We start from the raw sequence: 18,094 nt of genomic DNA on the forward strand, positions 1-18,094 counted from the left end.
ACAAGTTGGTAGACTATTCGAAATTTAATCTTGGAATTTTTTACATGTCAGGGAAGAAGAGATCCTAAATCATACAAATCTGTTTCAATTTTGTCCCTAACATGTTTAATTAATGAGTAATTATTTAATTAACAAAATGTTCTTTTCGTGAAAACGTTACAAAACATGGTCTGCGTGCAGCACGTCGTGTATAAACTTTTTGGCTGTTCGTGAAAACGCAAAAGCCGGAGCACCCACTTTTGGCACCTTGCCAAGGGATAATTACACGTGGTAGAGCAATACACTTTTCTGCACTTCGTGAAAACGCAATTCCCGGTGGTGCTTATTTTTTGTCCTTTTAAGTTTTTGGCTCGTCGTGAAAACGCAAAAGCCGGCGCGCTCATGATTGGCACTGTGCCAGCTTTACAATCAACGTGGCAAGGTTTAACAAAAAATTCCAAAAAGGTTTTTGGCTCTTCGTGAAAACATAATTCCAGGTTCTTGAGGTTTTTGTCATTCATCAAATTAGCGTAATTAGGAAACTACACAATTTTGAGACCTATAACTTTGTAAATAGTTAGATCCCGATCACAATAGTCAAATCCACCAAAAAAATCAAAATCAGTTTTTTATCGAATTTTAAGGTTTTTGGCCCTTCGTGAAATTGGTGACGATATGTTGAGATACACTAAGTGAGAAGACTGGTCTTTGACAATTACCAAAATTGTCCAGTGTCTTTAACCCAAATCAGTGAATACCTACCCAGCCACTTTGCCTTGTGGTTTATTACTTTAGACCAAAATTATTTCCAGCTTGAATCAGCACTGGGTGTGAGTTCTGTTTCTGCGCTGTAAACATGGATATTACTGTTTGGAAAGTTGGCAAGCCTTTCTTCCCATAAGACCACTTTGGGATTAATAGCTTTATACAGTTCACTTTCGTAATGAACCTTTTAAGACTTGTTATTGTTTTTGTTTGTAGCTGTTTCTGACAAGCCAGGCGTACCTGAAGTAGAGAGTGTTACTCCAAACTCTGCTGATCTGACTTGGTCAGCACCGTCTTCAGATGGTGGCAGTCGTATCTCTGGTAAGTAACTTCGCTTATAAAGACAACCTTTGCAGGGATGAGATTCTTGTGACTTTTGGCGGAATTCTGTCTTTCCGACTTTGAAAAACCGTCTTTTAAGATCTCCTATTCTAAAGAATAACTTCATATTCATAAACACATTGCTCTCGCCGCATACTTTTCATAGACCAACTTGCCCGATCCAAGATCGTGTCATGGCCGAGCGATTCAGAGCACCGGATTCAAGCTCTGGTGTTTGATCACCAGGGTGTGGGTTCCAATCCCGTTTGTGACACTTGCTACGTAAAATTGGGGAGGTAGTGCTTTCTACTCTACCGGCCAGGCTTCAGACTGATGATACCCAAGCCTACTTCCATATGGACTGTAAAGGGGTAACCCTGTTTCAGCCCTCGGAGTACGTGGCAACGGCCTCTGGAACAAAATAATTGTAGCCCAAACCTTGTAATGGCCTTCAGGCCTTGTGTGTCTGGCGACTTGCATAAAAAAAATAAAAAAAATAAAGAAAACGTGTCCCTTTAAAGCTTTGCATTGTAAATAAACTTCAACTTTGTTAATTTGTTTCTCAGGCTACACGGTTGAGAAACGTGAGATTGGTGCGCCAACATGGCAAAAGGCTAACCGGTACCCACTCAAGGAACCCAAATTCACCCTGGATGGGCTCGAGGATGGGAAAGAGTATGAGGTACGAGTTATTGCTGAGAATGCTGCAGGACCAAGTGAGCCAAGCCACTCAGAAACACCTATCAAGGCTAAAGAAGCATTCAGTGAGTATTCAAGTAATTGAGTCGCTCAGTATGAGTAGGTTAAGCAGATTATATTGTCTTCACCATACTTTGTAGTACCAAGAACAAGTCACATCACTTTTGCTGATAAAGCCTTCTCGGTATATGGACCCAAGCTCTTGAATAAAGTTCTCAATCACATCAGGGACACAACATCGTTCAACACATTCAAGGCACTTCTGAAAGCCCACTTGTTTCAGGAGGCCTCAATGACTTTATATTTTTTGATTTAGGCGCTATACAAATTACGTTTGATTGATTAATTGATACGATAAAACTACTTCATTTGAGCTAAGTACTCAGAAACCCACATCAAGGCCAAAGATGAGTATTTGAGTAATTTACTCACTCAGTATGAGTTGGTAAAACGAATTAAATTCTGTAGAATAGAACTATTTTGAGTAAGCCAACTACTCGGAAACACCCATCAAGGCTAAGGATTCATTCATAGGTATTTGAGTAATTTAGTTACTGGATTTGAGTACGTTAGGTGGATTGTAACTCCTTCAAGTGAGTAACCACTCGGAGACACCCGATAAAGCTAAGAAAACGTTCTAATTTTAGAATCAGCAGATCCAATTGAAAAATGCCCATGTACAGTACCATGAAACAGGCACGAGCACCATTACTGTACATTGCCTGTAAAACCCACTGTCCTCATATTCCGCTATCATCTTTCCTTGTAAGGTCCAACACGTCCAAATGGCAATTTCAAAAAGTTTCTTTTGGGTTTTTGTCCAAACTGAGCATTTTGTATATTCAATTTGTTTAGTTTTGTATTTTTTGTCCCACCAACAGAATCCCCCAGTATTTGTTTTGTAATAACAATGCATGTCTAGTTTTCATTGATAATTAGCTGTGTCAATTGTTACAGAGGGAACGGCTCCATTCTTTGATAGAAGAGCTGAGAACATCACAGGATGTCAAGGGGATACAACAAGGTTTGAAGTTGCTGTTAGTGGTAATCCAGAACCGACTGTCAAATGGTAAGTCTCACCAAGTTGGACATTACTCTTTGGATATTGAAAGGCACTGGAAACATTTGGTTATTGTCAAAGACGATTATTCTCACCAACATAAGCACAAAATAACAAATCTGTGAAATTTTGACTTAATAGGTCTTTGAATTTGCACGAAAATAATAAAAGAAAAAACACCCTTGTTGCACAAATTTGTGTGCTTTCCCAGATGCCTCATAAAAGGCTTCAGGCTCAAAGTATTGTATGATTTCAATGAGAAATTACTTCTTTCTCCAAACCTCTGTTACATCAGAGGGACCCATTTCTCACAATATGTTATACTAACAACAGCTCTTACTGCTCATTAGGAAGTTTTTATGCTAATATATATTTTGAGTAATTACCAATAGTGTCCAGTGCCTTTAAAGGATTACACAAATCTTCTTGACACTAGGTATAAGAACGGTCTTGAGATCTTCTCTGGTGCGAGGGTGAGTGCTCGGCAGCATGATGAAGTCTTCCTCTTGACCTTGAATGACCTCAAAGATGCTGATTCTGGAGAGTACACCTGCGAAGCTAGTAACAAGAACGGCACTGAGAAATGCAAAGCTAAACTTGTTGTTCACAGTAAGTTATAACCTCTGACATCAAAGTTTCATTTGTCTACTTTTGGTATAAAAGTTGGGATGGTAGGGTATACATGCGAAGCTAGCCATAAGAACGGCACTGAGAAATGCAAAGCTAAACTTGTTGTTCACAGTAAGTTTGAACCTTATTGAGCGTTAAACCAGACTTTCTGCTTCTTCTCATCCATACACTCTTGATCTGCTGAGATTTAGTACAAGGAGCCATTCCAACAGCTTTATTCCACAGACTGCATCTCTTTGGTACTCCCTGCCTTGTGCATGTTTCCCTCCATCCTACAATCTAGAATGTTTTAGGAGGAATTTCAATTCATTCCTTCAGCTCCCTTGAGTTCTTCCCCCCCCCCCCCCTTTTTTGTGTAGCCCCATACCCAAGAGTAGCTTTTGGCCCTGTTTGGGGCGAACTTTTGTAGTTTAAAAAATACAAAAAACCTCTGACGTCAATGTTCGTTGGGAAGGTAGTGCATTCTGCTCGACCATCCAAACCATTATTGTCTTCTCCCAATTGGTTTCTTGGCTTTTCTGAGAGTCCTTGACTTCACAACCAGAATTAATAAATGCAATTAAATGGAACTACAGGCCAACATAAAGCAGTGAATGTATTCTCTACATGATGTGTTCTACAGGAGTTTTAATCAATTGTCTCTCTAAAAAACAATGTGCCTTGAGCTTGCTTAAAGCTACTACTGGATTCAAGTTTGTTTAGTGTACACATGGTTTGGTTCTACTCATCCAAGTTAATTTTTAGTCATTATACTTCATATAAAGACATTCAAGACTACTTTTCACTTTTCTTCAGTTCAATTTCTACTGTAATTTACAATTGATGAAACTAGTTGTTTTTAATCAATCTCTTGCTTTTGGCTTTTGGGAGATCTTAGTTGACCAGGGAATGCTAAACTGGTGAAATTTAATTACCTTTTTGTCTGTTGAATGCTGATTCAAAAGAGCATTCATTTTGAAATAAAATTGAGCGAGCCGGGTGTTAAATTGACTGAATATCTGATGAAATTGTCCAGGAAAGCTTAAACATTTATTTATTTATTTCCCCTGCAGTGGCTCCTTCAGTTGGAATGGTCCCCCGTGATATCACAGTTGAAGTAGGCCAGCCATTCAAGATGAAGATTCCATTCACTGCTACAGGGGAGGTCACAGCCCGCTGCACGAGGGATGGCGAACCAGTTGGTAATTATTATTTATATTTTTGTTTTCTCGAAAATGAAAACAAGTAAATTGTTGCCAGGGTGGTTTGTGTTGTGACTAATATTGCATCCCTCTTATCTGCAGCACATGTGGTGGATATGCCAAAAATGCTTATATTTCATAGAGAAAATTTCCCCCCAAAATAGGACTACATAGAATTATCACACAAAATATCGTTAAAAGGGTCTCATGTCTCATTTTGTATAATCCCGCCGAGACCTGGTTCTTGATAATTTACCTCGACTTCGTCTCGGTAAAATTATCAAGAACCAGGCCTCGTTGGGATTAAACCACTAGTTGAAACCTCTTCACCACACATTGATTCCCTTAATTATATAATATGTGTAACATTTTTTCTTCAGAGGAAGGCCGAGTGAAGGTGAATATCTTTGATGATTACGCCGTCATGAGCGTCAAGGAGGCAGAATCACTTGATAATGCAAACTTTAAGGTTAACATCAGTAACGATGCTGGAATGGACACGGCTTCCTTCGCCGTCAAAGTCCTGGGTAAATATTTAACTACTTGTAAATATATAATGCTACATTTTTGTCTAAGATAGTACTAATAGCATAACATTTATAAGGCGCACAGTATCTAAAGACCATTCAAAGACGCCGGTTGCTAGCAAGTCCCTATTGTGGTTGATTGAACGTCAGATTGAAAAGATAAGTCTTGAGGTTGCGATTGAATGTTAACAGATCAGGTGTGTCCCTCAACAAGAAGACAAGCTACTAGTTCAAAACCATGCGCTTAGAAACGTAGTATTAAGCGCGGTATAAGTTTGTATCATTATTATTTGTATTATTATTAATTATTCATTCTGAGTTTGCATTTGAAGCATTCTAGTATACAAACAAATTGGAGAAGTGTAGAGGATTTATTATGGATAAATATAACAATTAAATTTTTAGTTAATATTGAGCCATTCTTGTATAGCGTTTTATTCTGTCAGGAATACTGTTTATAATTCTGCTGCTGCTGCTGCAAAAGCTCAGTCTCAGAATTTGCCTAGTCCCAAGAGTAAGCAACTAGAACAAAATATATTTTGAGTATTTACGAAACGTGTCCAATGCCTTTAACGTGCCCTGTTCTTCTTGTTTCTAGATGCCCCCGGTGCACCAAGAGGCCCTCTAGAGGTTGGTGTAGTGACTAACCACTCCATTCAAATATCATGGAAACCCCCATCTCATAATGGAGGACTCCCAGTCAAGTCTTACGTTGTGGAGAAAAAGGAGGAAGGAACATCAGACTGGATCCCAGGTAGGGGTGTAACCTCCAACTGGAAAGATAATGAGGTCTGAGCCCAATTTCATAGAGCTGATTAGCAGAAATTATTGCTTAACACCTTTTTGCTAAGCAGAAATTCAAAAAATACCTATCACAACTTGTGACATGGTAGTTTGGCTGTTAACCTTATTCTGGTAAGCATAATTTGCCTATGCTTAGCTATTTTGCATTTTGTGCTTAAAAGCAGCTCTATGAAGGTTGGCCCTGGCTGGACTGTGATGTGACAGGATTGTTACTAGTATTAATTTTTTATATTACTATTGAGCCTATTGTCATTTTGGCACCCATCTCACGTTCCTCAAACGAGTATCTTGAGGGATAATTTGACAAAGCGAGGTACATTAACATGTAAAGCCTGACATCTTACCGAAAGAGTATGTTACAATCATAGAGCTATATATATTGACTAGAGCGCTAACACCCCGTTATACACGCAATAAGGTTTTGAAGCCGTGTGGGCGCATCCATGTTTATGTACAAACCAATACAAAAGCTTGAAATTTTGTACGGCAATTGTACGGCTATTTGCATGATAGTGCGTTTGTTCTTTTCTATGTGTCATCGAAGCAAAAAATGCAGCAAATGTGAACGCACAATCTGCTGATGAGCGTACAAAACTGCGAGCGCCATGTGCGTCATGTTTAAAAGGCGCGTATACTTTTTTTAGTACATCAATCAAGTCGAACATACGGTTTTCGTAGCGCGGACGTGCGCGAATGGGCAGTCGCGTACGAAAGCGCACATGCCGAATTAAAAACAAATCGCGGCAATGTGTGTTCTCTTAAAATTAAAATCGTTCCGTAGTCACGCAACACATCAAACATGTCTGCGCTCAGGGTGGCTTCAAAACGCGGAGCAAGTTAGCGCTCTAGTCACGTTACAATGTACATCATTGGAATATTATAATATTGTGGTTATGTAGAGTGTATGTAAATCCTGTGAATTGTGTACGTAGCACCCAGGAGGTTTATGGGGCTTCATCCTCCAGACTAAAGGGAGACCAAGGCCAAGGGTATGTTCTATGTGTTTGTGGTGATGTAGAGAGTCTGGAAATCCACATTGAACGTCTTTCTTTTTTACACCAAGGGGATCGTGACCAAGAACCCTAGTTCGATGTTTTTAATAAAGTAGACAGTCTTTAAGTCCTCTGAATGCTAATACCTTATTTAACTTTGTCAAATCATCCACTTGGATTTTGGAGTTGAATTTGGAATGTGATGGGATGAAATGAGTAAATAAGAGGAGAAGCATTGACTGATAGTTGCTGCAATCTTGCTCTTATTCATGGACTGTCTTATATAAGTCCAGTTGATACTTCCTGCGAATGCTTTGTGCAAAGCGCATTTTACCGTTGTCACAAAGGGAAAGGGAGCTCATATCAGTTGTTGCATCACCAAAATTTGCTTTGCATTCACATTCGCAAGAAGACCGGGCTTAACTGTAATACCATCATTATTTTTTTTTCAGTGTCCAGTTATGTGACCGAGACTCACTTCACAGTACCCAACCTTCAAACCGGTGTACCCTACGAGCTTCGTGTCTCAGCGGAGAACGAGATCGGTGTCGGTAAACCACTCTCTGGTGATGGAGCAATCGTTGCTAAGAGTCCCTACGATGCACCAGGTAAACCCGGGGAGCCAGACGTGAGCTCTATTGGTAGGGATTTTGTGGTGTTGACGTGGACCAGGCCTCATTCAGATGGTGGCAGCCCAATCTCTGGGTATACCATTGAAAAGACTGAGACTGGAAATGATAGATGGGTAAGAAATGTTAATCTGTCTTAAATCCAATCCCCTAGGCTCAAGTGAACTGTAACCCTCTCATACCTCTAATCCTCACCAATCCTCCATTTGATCTGTCTTATAATTCCCAAGTTCAAGAAACATCAAACAGCTTAACTTCACCATTCTTAATCTGTCTTTAATCCCATTCTTAATAGGCCTGGGGGACTAGTTAAATTTACTACTCGACTAGTCGCACCACAAATAGTCACAACTACTGTATGACACTAGTCACGACTAATTTTTAATTCTCAAGATGCATTGCGGCATATTGTTTGCATACAGTAAAATTAACGCTGAAAGCATTGAAGGATTTTGTCACTGATGTCTGGTTGTGTTTTATAAGTAAATAAAAATGTTGTGAATAGTCGCTACGAGCGACACAAAAATGTGCACCAAACAGGTAGTCAAACTATTGTTGTTTAGTCGGGACTATTTTTGAAGTAGTCGTGGCGGCAAGATTAATCAAGTAGTTGAAAAACGGTAGCTGGACTAAAAGATTTAAGAGTCGCAACTATGACACTAGTCACACATAGGCCAAATTCTTAATCTGTCTTTAAACCCTAGGTTCAAGTGACCCGTGGCCCAGTCATGCAGCTAATCTACACCATCCCTAATCTGATTGAGGATCGAGAGTATGACTTTAGAGTCTTTGCAATCAACGAGGCTGGATTAATCAGTGAGCCTGCTGTAGGAAGCAACCCTGTCTTGGTCAAAGATCCAAATGGTGAGACTAAAGCCCTTTCCACACGACAGCAATATAGCAAGGGAGCCTCGCTTAATTTTAGCATGGTTGTGAAATTGCACCACTTATTAAAGGACAACCAGGTTTATACTGTCCATAAAAGGACGGCAAATTTTGAGATTTCACTAGGGAGCTTGGAACTTCAAGACATTGTTGTCCTTTCACACAAAGTGCAACCATGCTCATATTAAGCAAGGGATCTCCTGCTAAATTGCTGTGGTGTGAAAAAGGTTATGAGATATAAAAGTCATATGCAATATACTTTTTGAGAAAACAGTGAAACAAATCAATTCTCGATATCGGGAATTACGGATTTATTTTAAACACATGTCATGACACGGCGAAATGTGCGGATACAAGGGTGGGTTTTCTTGTTATTTATCTCCTGACTCCGATGACCGATTGAGCCTAAATTTTCACAGGTTTGTTATTTTACATATAAGTTGTGATACACGAAGTGTGGGACTTGGACAATACTGTTTACCGAAAGTATCCAATGGTTTTAAGATGTTTGTATAATTTATGTATAATAAACAGGGTTTGCATTCAAGTATCTACATATGTAGATGTAAAATCGTTCTTAAAAAACTTTTAGGGGGAGGGAGGGGATGTTGCATACATGTTTAGTGTATACTGTACATTTGTAAAAATCTTGATAATTGTGAACGACTCCTAATTGATGTTGCCACTATTTGTAAATGTATTTAGTGTTTTTACTGCCTTTTTCTTGTATAGTAGTACGTTTATTAACATCAATAATTTGTGTTTGATTTCTTCAGAGGTGATAAGACCTAAGTTTGTTGAGAGTCTTAGAGACATCACAGCCCATGAGGGTAGGACCGTATCATTTGAATGTACGTTCAGCGGTAAACCTCAACCAGACGTCAAATGGTAAGTTTGTTAATAATAGTTATACCATCAACAAATGTTTACAAGATCATCACCATTGTATACAAATGTCTTTACAATTTCCTTGTTGGGTGCTTATACCAAGGAGAAAATGCCTTGATGCCCTTGCCCTTTCAAAAACGAAGCACACAGGCAAATTACTTGGGCGGGATTTTTTTTCTTCTCAGAACTGGGGAAAGTACTGATTGTACAGTGCTTATTTAATACATAATATGCAAGGTTAAAACCAAATTAAATAAAATTCAATTTTAATTCAATAAACATGTATTCCGTATTGCCCTGACATGATACGATATGTTTATCATTGGTGTCTCATAAATATTAACAGTGACAGTTATAAACAGTAGGCAAAACTAAGTCAGAAGGGCAAACTTAAAAGGATACGTTACTTGGATCGGACGATTTGTTATGAATGCATATGGTTAGAAAGTTTTTTTTAAAGTAGAATATAATGATCCACACAAACAAACCTTGAAATTGCGTGGCTTTCCTTTTGTACTTTGCGAACTAACACGATCAGCCATTTTCACAAAATGGCGTGCCGTGTTAGTTCACGAAGTATAGGGAAAACCATGCAATTTCGAGGCATATTTGTGTGGATCGTTATACGTATTCTACTTTTAAAACATCTTTCCAACCATATCAATTTCATAACAAACGGTTTCAAATGCTTTTCATGGACCAACTTGACCGATCCAAGGCAACGTGTCCCTTTAAGATTACGTGAAGCCTTGGCTTCTGTACCCTAACCTATTGACAGACTATTACATTCATGTTTTTGAATTGATTCTGTATTCATCCATTAGGTTCAAAGGAACTCGTGAAATCTTCAATAATAATAAATATCAGGGTGAGATTGACGGTAATTCAGCCACGCTGACTGTCAACGATGTCAAGCCAGAAGATGCTGAGGAATACTCGTGTGAGATTAGAAACAAAGGAGGACGAAAGCTCAGCAGAGGACAGCTCGTTGTCAAATGTAAGATAATAAATAACAATAATAACACTTAATAATAATAATGAACCATTTTTGTAGAGCGCATATCGCAATCACAGAGAAGTCTCTATGCGCTTTGAGATGAAAACAAAAGAGAAGTAAAAGTTAATAGAGGTGTGAAGTGAATACAAAAGCAAAATTTAGTTGATAAAGAAAGAATGACTGAAGGCTATTGCAAAAATAAATCACATGAGGCTATGCATCGTGGACAAAATTTTGTGAGTAGTGGTGGCTCTGAGAATTGTTTCAGGGAAAACCCACACAGTCAAGTGGGGACTGAAAATCCCAATCCACATAGTGCCCCTAATGGGATTCATACCAGGATCCCACAGGTGGAAGGCGAGGCAAGACACCACTACACCAACCCAACTTTATAAACACTTCCTTTTTGTGTTTGCTTTTTTATGAATGCTTCATTCCAAGATGTATTTATTTATGTTGGGGTGACGTGGCTGAGGGGATAAGAGCATCGGAATAAGTTCTGGTGGTAAAGTCAGCGGGATGTGGGCTCGAGTCCCGGTCGTTGCATTTGTGTAATTGAGCAAGACACTTAGCCATTGCTTTTCTCCACCCATGGGTAAAATGGGTACCTGTGAGGGCAGAGATGGTTTATGTGAATGATCAGCTGAGAGCATGGTAACTCGTGCAGCACCGACTGTATACTCCCCAGGGAGCTGAGATGGTTTAAGGAATGAATTATATGGCCCAGTGACCAGCGGTAATACTGCAGAAGCGCATTGATACTCACTTTGGGCTGTGATAAAGCGCTATATAAAAATCGATTATTATATATATCATTATTATTTATTTGTTGACAGTTGCCCCAAGAATCCGACTTCCAGCCCGACTTGAAGACACTGTAGTAACCTTCTTGAAGACCGAAGACATCAAACTGAAGATCCCCGTTACTGGTTATCCTAAGCCTGAATCCTCATGGACTGTGAATGGTAGATCCATCTCTAGGGGTATTGAAGACGCTACCAGGCACTCTATACTGACTGTGGCTAGTGCAACCAGGAAGGATAGCGGACAGTATGAGATCATTGCTGAGAATGAAGTCGGTAGCGATTCTGCAGTCATACATGTATCCGTTCATGGTAAGGATTCAAGTTAGATTTTGCTTTAATTACTCAATAAAATGGTTTATTATGTAACATAGTTGTGATTCTGTCATCATCTTGGTTAAATCATTTGTCCTGGCCTGTCTTGTGGCGAATCATTGCCAAGTGGTTTAGTGCATCAAACTTCAAAGTTCTGGGCCCAGTTTCATAAAGCTGTTAGGCATAAAACACTGTTTAGCAAATTTCTTTGCGAAGGACAAAGTGAGTGTTGCAACGGTTAAAAATTGATTAAATTTCTGTTAAGCACGACTTTTATGTACTTAGCAAGTTCACGTAGCTAACAAGATTTTTTTTAATTGGAACATGATGGCTGTAAACAAATAATCCAACAAGTACTGTCTTTAGTCTGGAGAATTTTAATTTAAGTGTTCACTTCTGACCAATCAAGTCAATGTACCAAACATTATTCAAAGTATATGTTGCAAATGGCTGAAAGACCTTTTTATTGCAACATTTACAGCCTGAGTTTTTGCCAACCGAGGTTTGCAAACTATTGCCAGCCCTAAATGCAAACCAAAAAAAGATGGTCACAGTTTGTAACAATGTCACACAACTATTCAAAAATCAGTGTTGAATTTGTTGGATACAAAGCATCCAATCATAGGACATATTTTATTTGATTAAAAGTTTGCAAACAAATTTGGAATTTGGTCGAACATATGTTAAACAAGATTGATTGAATTGCCAACATTCGGCCAGTCATGCCAACCAGCGCAGTTTGTTTATCAACAATGGAAAGGTCTATTGCAACATTTGCATCAAGGAATAAAAATGTTGTAAGAATAACTGAGAGGAAAATGCCAGACTTTACTCCTAAGTTTCCAAATTCCTTTGATTCTAGATGTTCCTTTAGCTCCAACTGATCTCCAAGCCTCCGACGTATCCCATGAGTCAGTCGAACTCAACTGGACAGCGCCCGCTGATGACGGTGGTTGTCGTATCGATGCGTATATCTTAGAGAAGCGAGAGAGGGGAGCGGAGTCGTGGAGTCGCGCTGGATTCACATCCGGGCTGACCAGCCATGTGGTTATCATGCTAACTCCGAATAAGGAATATAAGTACAGAGTACGAGCTGAGAATACAATTGGTTCCAGTGAACATGCTGAGGTGTCTCATACTATCTCTATGCCAGGTAAGGTTTGAGTTTGTTTTCAATCATTAAAGACAGTGGACACTATTGGTAATTGTCAAAGACCAGTCTTCTCACTTGGTGTATCTCAACATATGCATAAAATAACAAACCTGTGGATATTTGACCTCAATCAGTCATCAAAGTTGCGAGATAATAATGTAAGAAAAAAACACCCATGTCACACGGAGTTGTGTGCTTTCAGATGCTTGATTTCGAGACCTCAAATTCTAAATCTGAGGTCTCTTAATCAAATTCGTGGAAAATTACTTCTTTCTCGAAAACTACGTCACTTCAATGTTTTATACTTTCAACCTCTCCCCATTACTCGTTACCAAGTGAGGTTTTATGCTAATAATTATTTTGAGTAGTTACCAATAGTGTCCACTGCATTTAAATACTGTATTTGTTTTTGTTTTTCTTTTTGTTTGCTACTTTGCCTACTTGCTTGGTTAAATATCCTCTTCAAGAAATCAAATCTCATCGAACCTGGGGGGGGGGGACACAGATATTTTTGGTGGCAGAACCACGTCTCTGGAATCAACTACCTCTTCACATCAAAACATCCACTTCCATTCACTCTTTCAAAACATCTCTCAAAACACACCTCATGTTGTTCCTTTGTATTTAATCTGTTTTTTTTCCTTCTTTCTTTTTCTGTGTAATAGTGCTCTGAGCGCTTTTGTGGATATGTGCGCTCTACAAAACTTTGTTATTATTTGTTATTATTGTTGTTTTTGTAAAGCACTTTGATTTCTGCATAATAAGTATGTGTTATTAGAATTACTAGAAATAGGTACAGATTAGAATTAGAATTAGAATTGGAATGTTTTATTGTCTGCATTATAAATAATATACAGAAATTCAGTTTACAATAAGATAATAAGAATAAAACATTTATTGGTTATAAACAATAATTTATTTTATACAGACATGATAACCATTTCTTAATTTGTTGTTTTTGTTTGTAGAACCAGAGAAGCCGATCAAGATGAAAATTGTAGCTGAAGAAGAATCGGGTGAGTTTATTGATTAGAGAGAAATTATACAACAAGGGGCCATTCAGAATACTCAATGTTAAAATCTTTCAATTTGTTTTTTTTTTGCAAGTTGTGGGTGGGTGAATCAAAACAAATCAAAGTTCATTTTATTAGAAAAAATACATATATGATTTTGTTAAATGATTTTTTCTTACTGACACAACCTTTGGAAAAGGCACTCTTCAAATATCAGCACTATTACTATGTAATTTATATAAAAAAAAAATGTTGTGGGGTTGAACAAAGAATTTACTAAAGTGGGATGCGCACATATGACCCCCGGATTAACATGCCGGCGCTCTACCAACTGAGCTATCTAGCCCTTTGGCGGTCTCCCTATTTTGTCAATTTTGTTAATTTCCAAGTCAGTTTCCCTTGTGGTTTATCTTGACAAATAAAATAGAAGAAGACAAAATACCTGGCTGGCCAAGTTGGCAAGATAGTCATTACTCCTGACTAAGCTTCACGTACACAGATCTGGGTCAATTAATAAAATAAATTATTTTTAACAGGATAACATTGTTTCTGACACCTTCATTGACAAATCTATGCTTTAAAACTTTTTTTACACAATAAATTGTAATACTTGCTAATGTTCTTCAGTTGCTTGTTTTGTTGCTTAGCTTATAGAGATACAATATTGTTTTAGAATGCTGGGTAGAGATACAATATTGTTTAAGAATGATGGGTAGAGATACAATATTGTTTAAGAATGATGGGAAGAGATACAATATTGTTTTAGAATGATGGGTAGAGATACAATATTGTTTAAGAATGATGGGTAGAGATACAATATTGTTTTAGAATGATGGGTAGAGATACAATATTGTTTTAGAATGATGGGTAGAGATACAATATTATTTTAGAATGCTGGGTAGAGATACAATATTGTTTTAGAATGATGGGTAGAGATACAATATTATTTTAGAATGCTGGGTAGAGATACAATATTATTTTAGAATGCTGGGTAGAGATACAATGTTATTTTAGAATGCTGGGTAGAGATACAATATTATTTTAGAATGCTGGGTAGAGATACAATGTTATTTTAAAGTGCTGGGTAGAGATACAATATTATTTTAGAATGCTGGGTAGAGATACAATATTATTTTAAAGTGCTGGGTAGAGATACAATATTATTTTAGAATGCTGGGTAGAGATACAATGTTATTTTAAAGTGCTGGGTATAGATTGAGTTAAGGTTTTTTATTCTTTACATTTTTATGATCTCATTGTTTTGCAGAGATGCAACCACAAAGGCGTAGATTGCCAAAAGTTCATGACTACGATTCGATTGGTGAGTTAAAAAAAAAGACTGTCACAAACAAAAACCAAGTAGATTATTGGTGGTTATTGGGGGAAAATAGGATAGTACCATTTTGAAAGTAACCAATCCTCCATAAAAATATTTCCATCTGAAACCTCACTGATTCTAAAGTTCATACCAGTACCAATCCTCCATAGAAATATTTCCATCTGAAAGCTCACTGATTCTTAAGTTCATACCAGTACCAATCCTCCAGAGAAATATTTCCATCTGAAAGCTCACTGATTCATTGAAATAACCTTTGCTTATTTCAGATCCAGAATTTAATGAATGTGTGTAACACTCCCCACAAAAGAGATTTACACATCGTTGTACCCGCAAGTTTACTATTTATTTAGAGTCTCTTCCCATTGTGCAACTTTGATTTCTGACTAAAAAAATTAATTAATTAAACTTTTATGTACAGATTTTTTATTATTATGAAACATCCAACCCACTTTTCTGAATTTTAACACCTTCAAAATTGTCACAAAATGTTTACAGTTGACGAGAGTTTCGCACACAAGAAAGTCAAACTGCGCAAGACATCTCCAAGAGATCGTTATGAATTTGGGGAAGAACTTGGACGGTAAGATTTTTGAAGACCTTTGTTTCTTCTTGCTAATTTTAGTTTGAACAAAGAAAACTGACCAGGGTGGGATTTGAGCTAATGATGGTGGAAAGCTTCCCTTAAAATATTACTTGCTGAGGTGCTGTACTTTTTGGGTAATGAGTAAAACAATGTCATGACAAATATTTTAGCATGTACAATGTGTTTACCAGTACAGGTATTTACGCGACTTTCCTGAAAACATCGCACTGTGATTTTCACTTTTTTCTCTCAAAAACTTGACGACTATTAAAGCTGAAACTTCTACAGGTAAATTATTTTACATACCTCTTCTTTCACAGTGAGTAGGGATTCATGTCATGGCCAAAAAGTTGATCTGTAAAAGGTATCAAAATCCTTTAAGGACCAAGTTTCAAGCCTGAAAGCTTTAAATCTTTTCATTTAAAAAGTAAATTGATTTTATTTTAGGGGTGATTATGGAGTCGTCCAACGCTGTCTTGAGAAACCAACCGGGCGTAACTTTGCCGGCAAGCTCATCGATGTTGAATCATCCGATAAAGAATACATCAAACATGAAATGGACACGATGAGCGCCCTCCAGCATCCGCGACTTCTACAGCTTCATGATGCCTACGATTCTGACAATCAAATGGTCATGATCCTTGACTTGTAAGTAATAATTTGTCATATGAACTTCTTATACTATCAAAAGATTGCCATGCTTTTTTGACACTTATTTTGTTTTACCCACACATGGATGTGTCGTAAACGCTGTATACTTATAGTACTTGCCCAAGTCCTGTGAAGAAAAGAAAACCCACAGGCATATCACTTGGGTGTGATTTTAATCCATAATCTTTGCCATTCTAGAGCACTTTACCATCAAGATTGTAGAGTTAGTTTGAATCCTACACTCTAGCAGCGGGTAATGTATGTGTCAAACTGAATGGTATTCTATATCCCCGATGCAAATTTAACATCTAATAAATTGTATGTACTGTAGCTGTTTCCCAGTCCTTTAAAAAAAAAAACACTGGCATATAACCTGGGTGGTATTCCAACTCCGGATCTTTGCCATTCAAGAGCAGATGTCTTACATGTATATCACTCGTCCTAGCATGCTTTGTTTGTGTAATTCTACCAAAATCACCCTTTCATTGGTCAAGAACATAGTCTTTGACGAACGGAGGAAAAAGCCAAGTTCAATTTCAAAACTTTTCTTGCATAGGCCCTAAAATGCAAGGAAAAAGGTAGCTCCTGTAGCAACTATGGCTTTTTAAATCCATGGCTTCAATCTGGAGCTGAAGGCGTAGACTCAATGGGGCTTATGTTAATAAGTGAATCCTCTTTTGCAGCTTGAGTGGTGGTGACATCTTTGACCGAATTAAAGACAGAGACCAGCTATCAGAAGAGGAGGTTGCTAGATACACTAAGCAAGTCTTGGAGGGTCTCAACTACCTTCATCTTAGGAACTACATGCATCTAGATCTTAAAGTAAGTTGTACAGCTTTAGAGGTAATAACAATATCAAGAGAGGTTATTGAAAGTTATTAATTCTTAGACCCAGTTATGTAGCACCTTATAATGGTGTGAAAGGTACTTCGGCGCATTTAGCAGCCACAGCCAGGAACACCGGGGCGTATCCCTTCTCTTTTTGATAAGTGCACTGGGTTCTTTTACATGCGTTACACAACACATGGGACCAACGGCTTGACGTCCCATCCGAAGGACAAAGCAATGGTTAAGTGTCTTGCTTAAGGACACATGTGTCACGGCTGGGGATTCAAACCCACACTCTGCTGATCAGAAACACCAGAGTTTGAATTTGGTAACCCAGAGGAAGTGTCCTGGCTGAGCGGTTAAAACCGCTCAGCCAGGACACTTCCACTGGGTTAAAAGGTCATATATTGTTTTTTGTCAACTTTATGCTGATTTGTAGGCAAATTGATAAAGAAAGATACTATAATAGTCACAGGCGAAAGATCGGTTGAATGCAGTGTCTACTTTCTGAGTATCCCTGGCTCCCTGATTAACAACGAATCAAATTCAAATTCCTCCTGATTATAAATCCGTCAACTCCCAGGCTCCATCTTACCTTTCTAGACTTGTATCATTTTATCACGGGGACAGTAGACTACGATCAATTCATGACCCACTCACCTTAATAATCCTACATGTACCTGCTCCGGAGGAGTCTTTGGTTATATTTGCCCCTACCCTTTGAACCGGTCTTCCCTACAACATCTTGGCTTCTACCTTAGCTGCTACAATCAAGAAATTGCTCCAAATTGAATTGTATTGATTCCAACTCCTTGTTCTGTCTCACAAGCGCCTCGATCTAGTACCTCTATAGGATTTGTGCGCTTTATATGAACCTATTATTATTATTATTATTATTGAACTGTCCAAGTGTTTTTACAGAATGTCAAACCTAATCATGCTGTGCGAGGTGACCAACTGCTTCTCTGGTCGCACCAATCTGCAGAATTCTAAGAAACTATTCATCATAGATTCTATTGTTTTTGAGGGGAAATTTCTCTGAATCTCATTGG

At 38.1% G+C, this 18,094-nt stretch overlaps 1 protein-coding gene across 3 annotated transcripts in view; it reads left to right on the forward strand.

Annotated features, from left to right (window-relative positions):
• The window catches only part of LOC117301182 (twitchin-like), a 106,023-nt gene that overhangs the window by 69,091 nt on the left and 18,838 nt on the right, over positions 1-18,094 (forward strand). For all 3 annotated transcript variants that reach the window (XM_033785084.1, XM_033785085.1, XM_033785086.1), the window contains 18 exons: positions 961-1,065; positions 1,632-1,829; positions 2,722-2,833; positions 3,261-3,433; positions 4,507-4,635; positions 5,016-5,162; positions 5,761-5,916; positions 7,411-7,703; positions 8,292-8,451; positions 9,249-9,360; positions 10,185-10,357; positions 11,194-11,472; positions 12,338-12,628; positions 13,597-13,644; positions 14,909-14,962; positions 15,476-15,560; positions 16,011-16,211; positions 16,898-17,036. In XM_033785084.1, coding sequence (XP_033640975.1) covers positions 961-1,065; positions 1,632-1,829; positions 2,722-2,833; positions 3,261-3,433; positions 4,507-4,635; positions 5,016-5,162; positions 5,761-5,916; positions 7,411-7,703; positions 8,292-8,451; positions 9,249-9,360; positions 10,185-10,357; positions 11,194-11,472; positions 12,338-12,628; positions 13,597-13,644; positions 14,909-14,962; positions 15,476-15,560; positions 16,011-16,211; positions 16,898-17,036 — 2,855 coding nt within the window. The remainder of the gene's footprint in view (positions 1-960; positions 1,066-1,631; positions 1,830-2,721; positions 2,834-3,260; positions 3,434-4,506; positions 4,636-5,015; positions 5,163-5,760; positions 5,917-7,410; positions 7,704-8,291; positions 8,452-9,248; positions 9,361-10,184; positions 10,358-11,193; positions 11,473-12,337; positions 12,629-13,596; positions 13,645-14,908; positions 14,963-15,475; positions 15,561-16,010; positions 16,212-16,897; positions 17,037-18,094) is intronic.

The sequence above is a fragment of the Asterias rubens genome, chromosome 16 (genome assembly GCF_902459465.1).
Source record: "Asterias rubens chromosome 16, eAstRub1.3, whole genome shotgun sequence".
NCBI lineage: Eukaryota > Metazoa > Echinodermata > Asteroidea > Forcipulatida > Asteriidae > Asterias > Asterias rubens.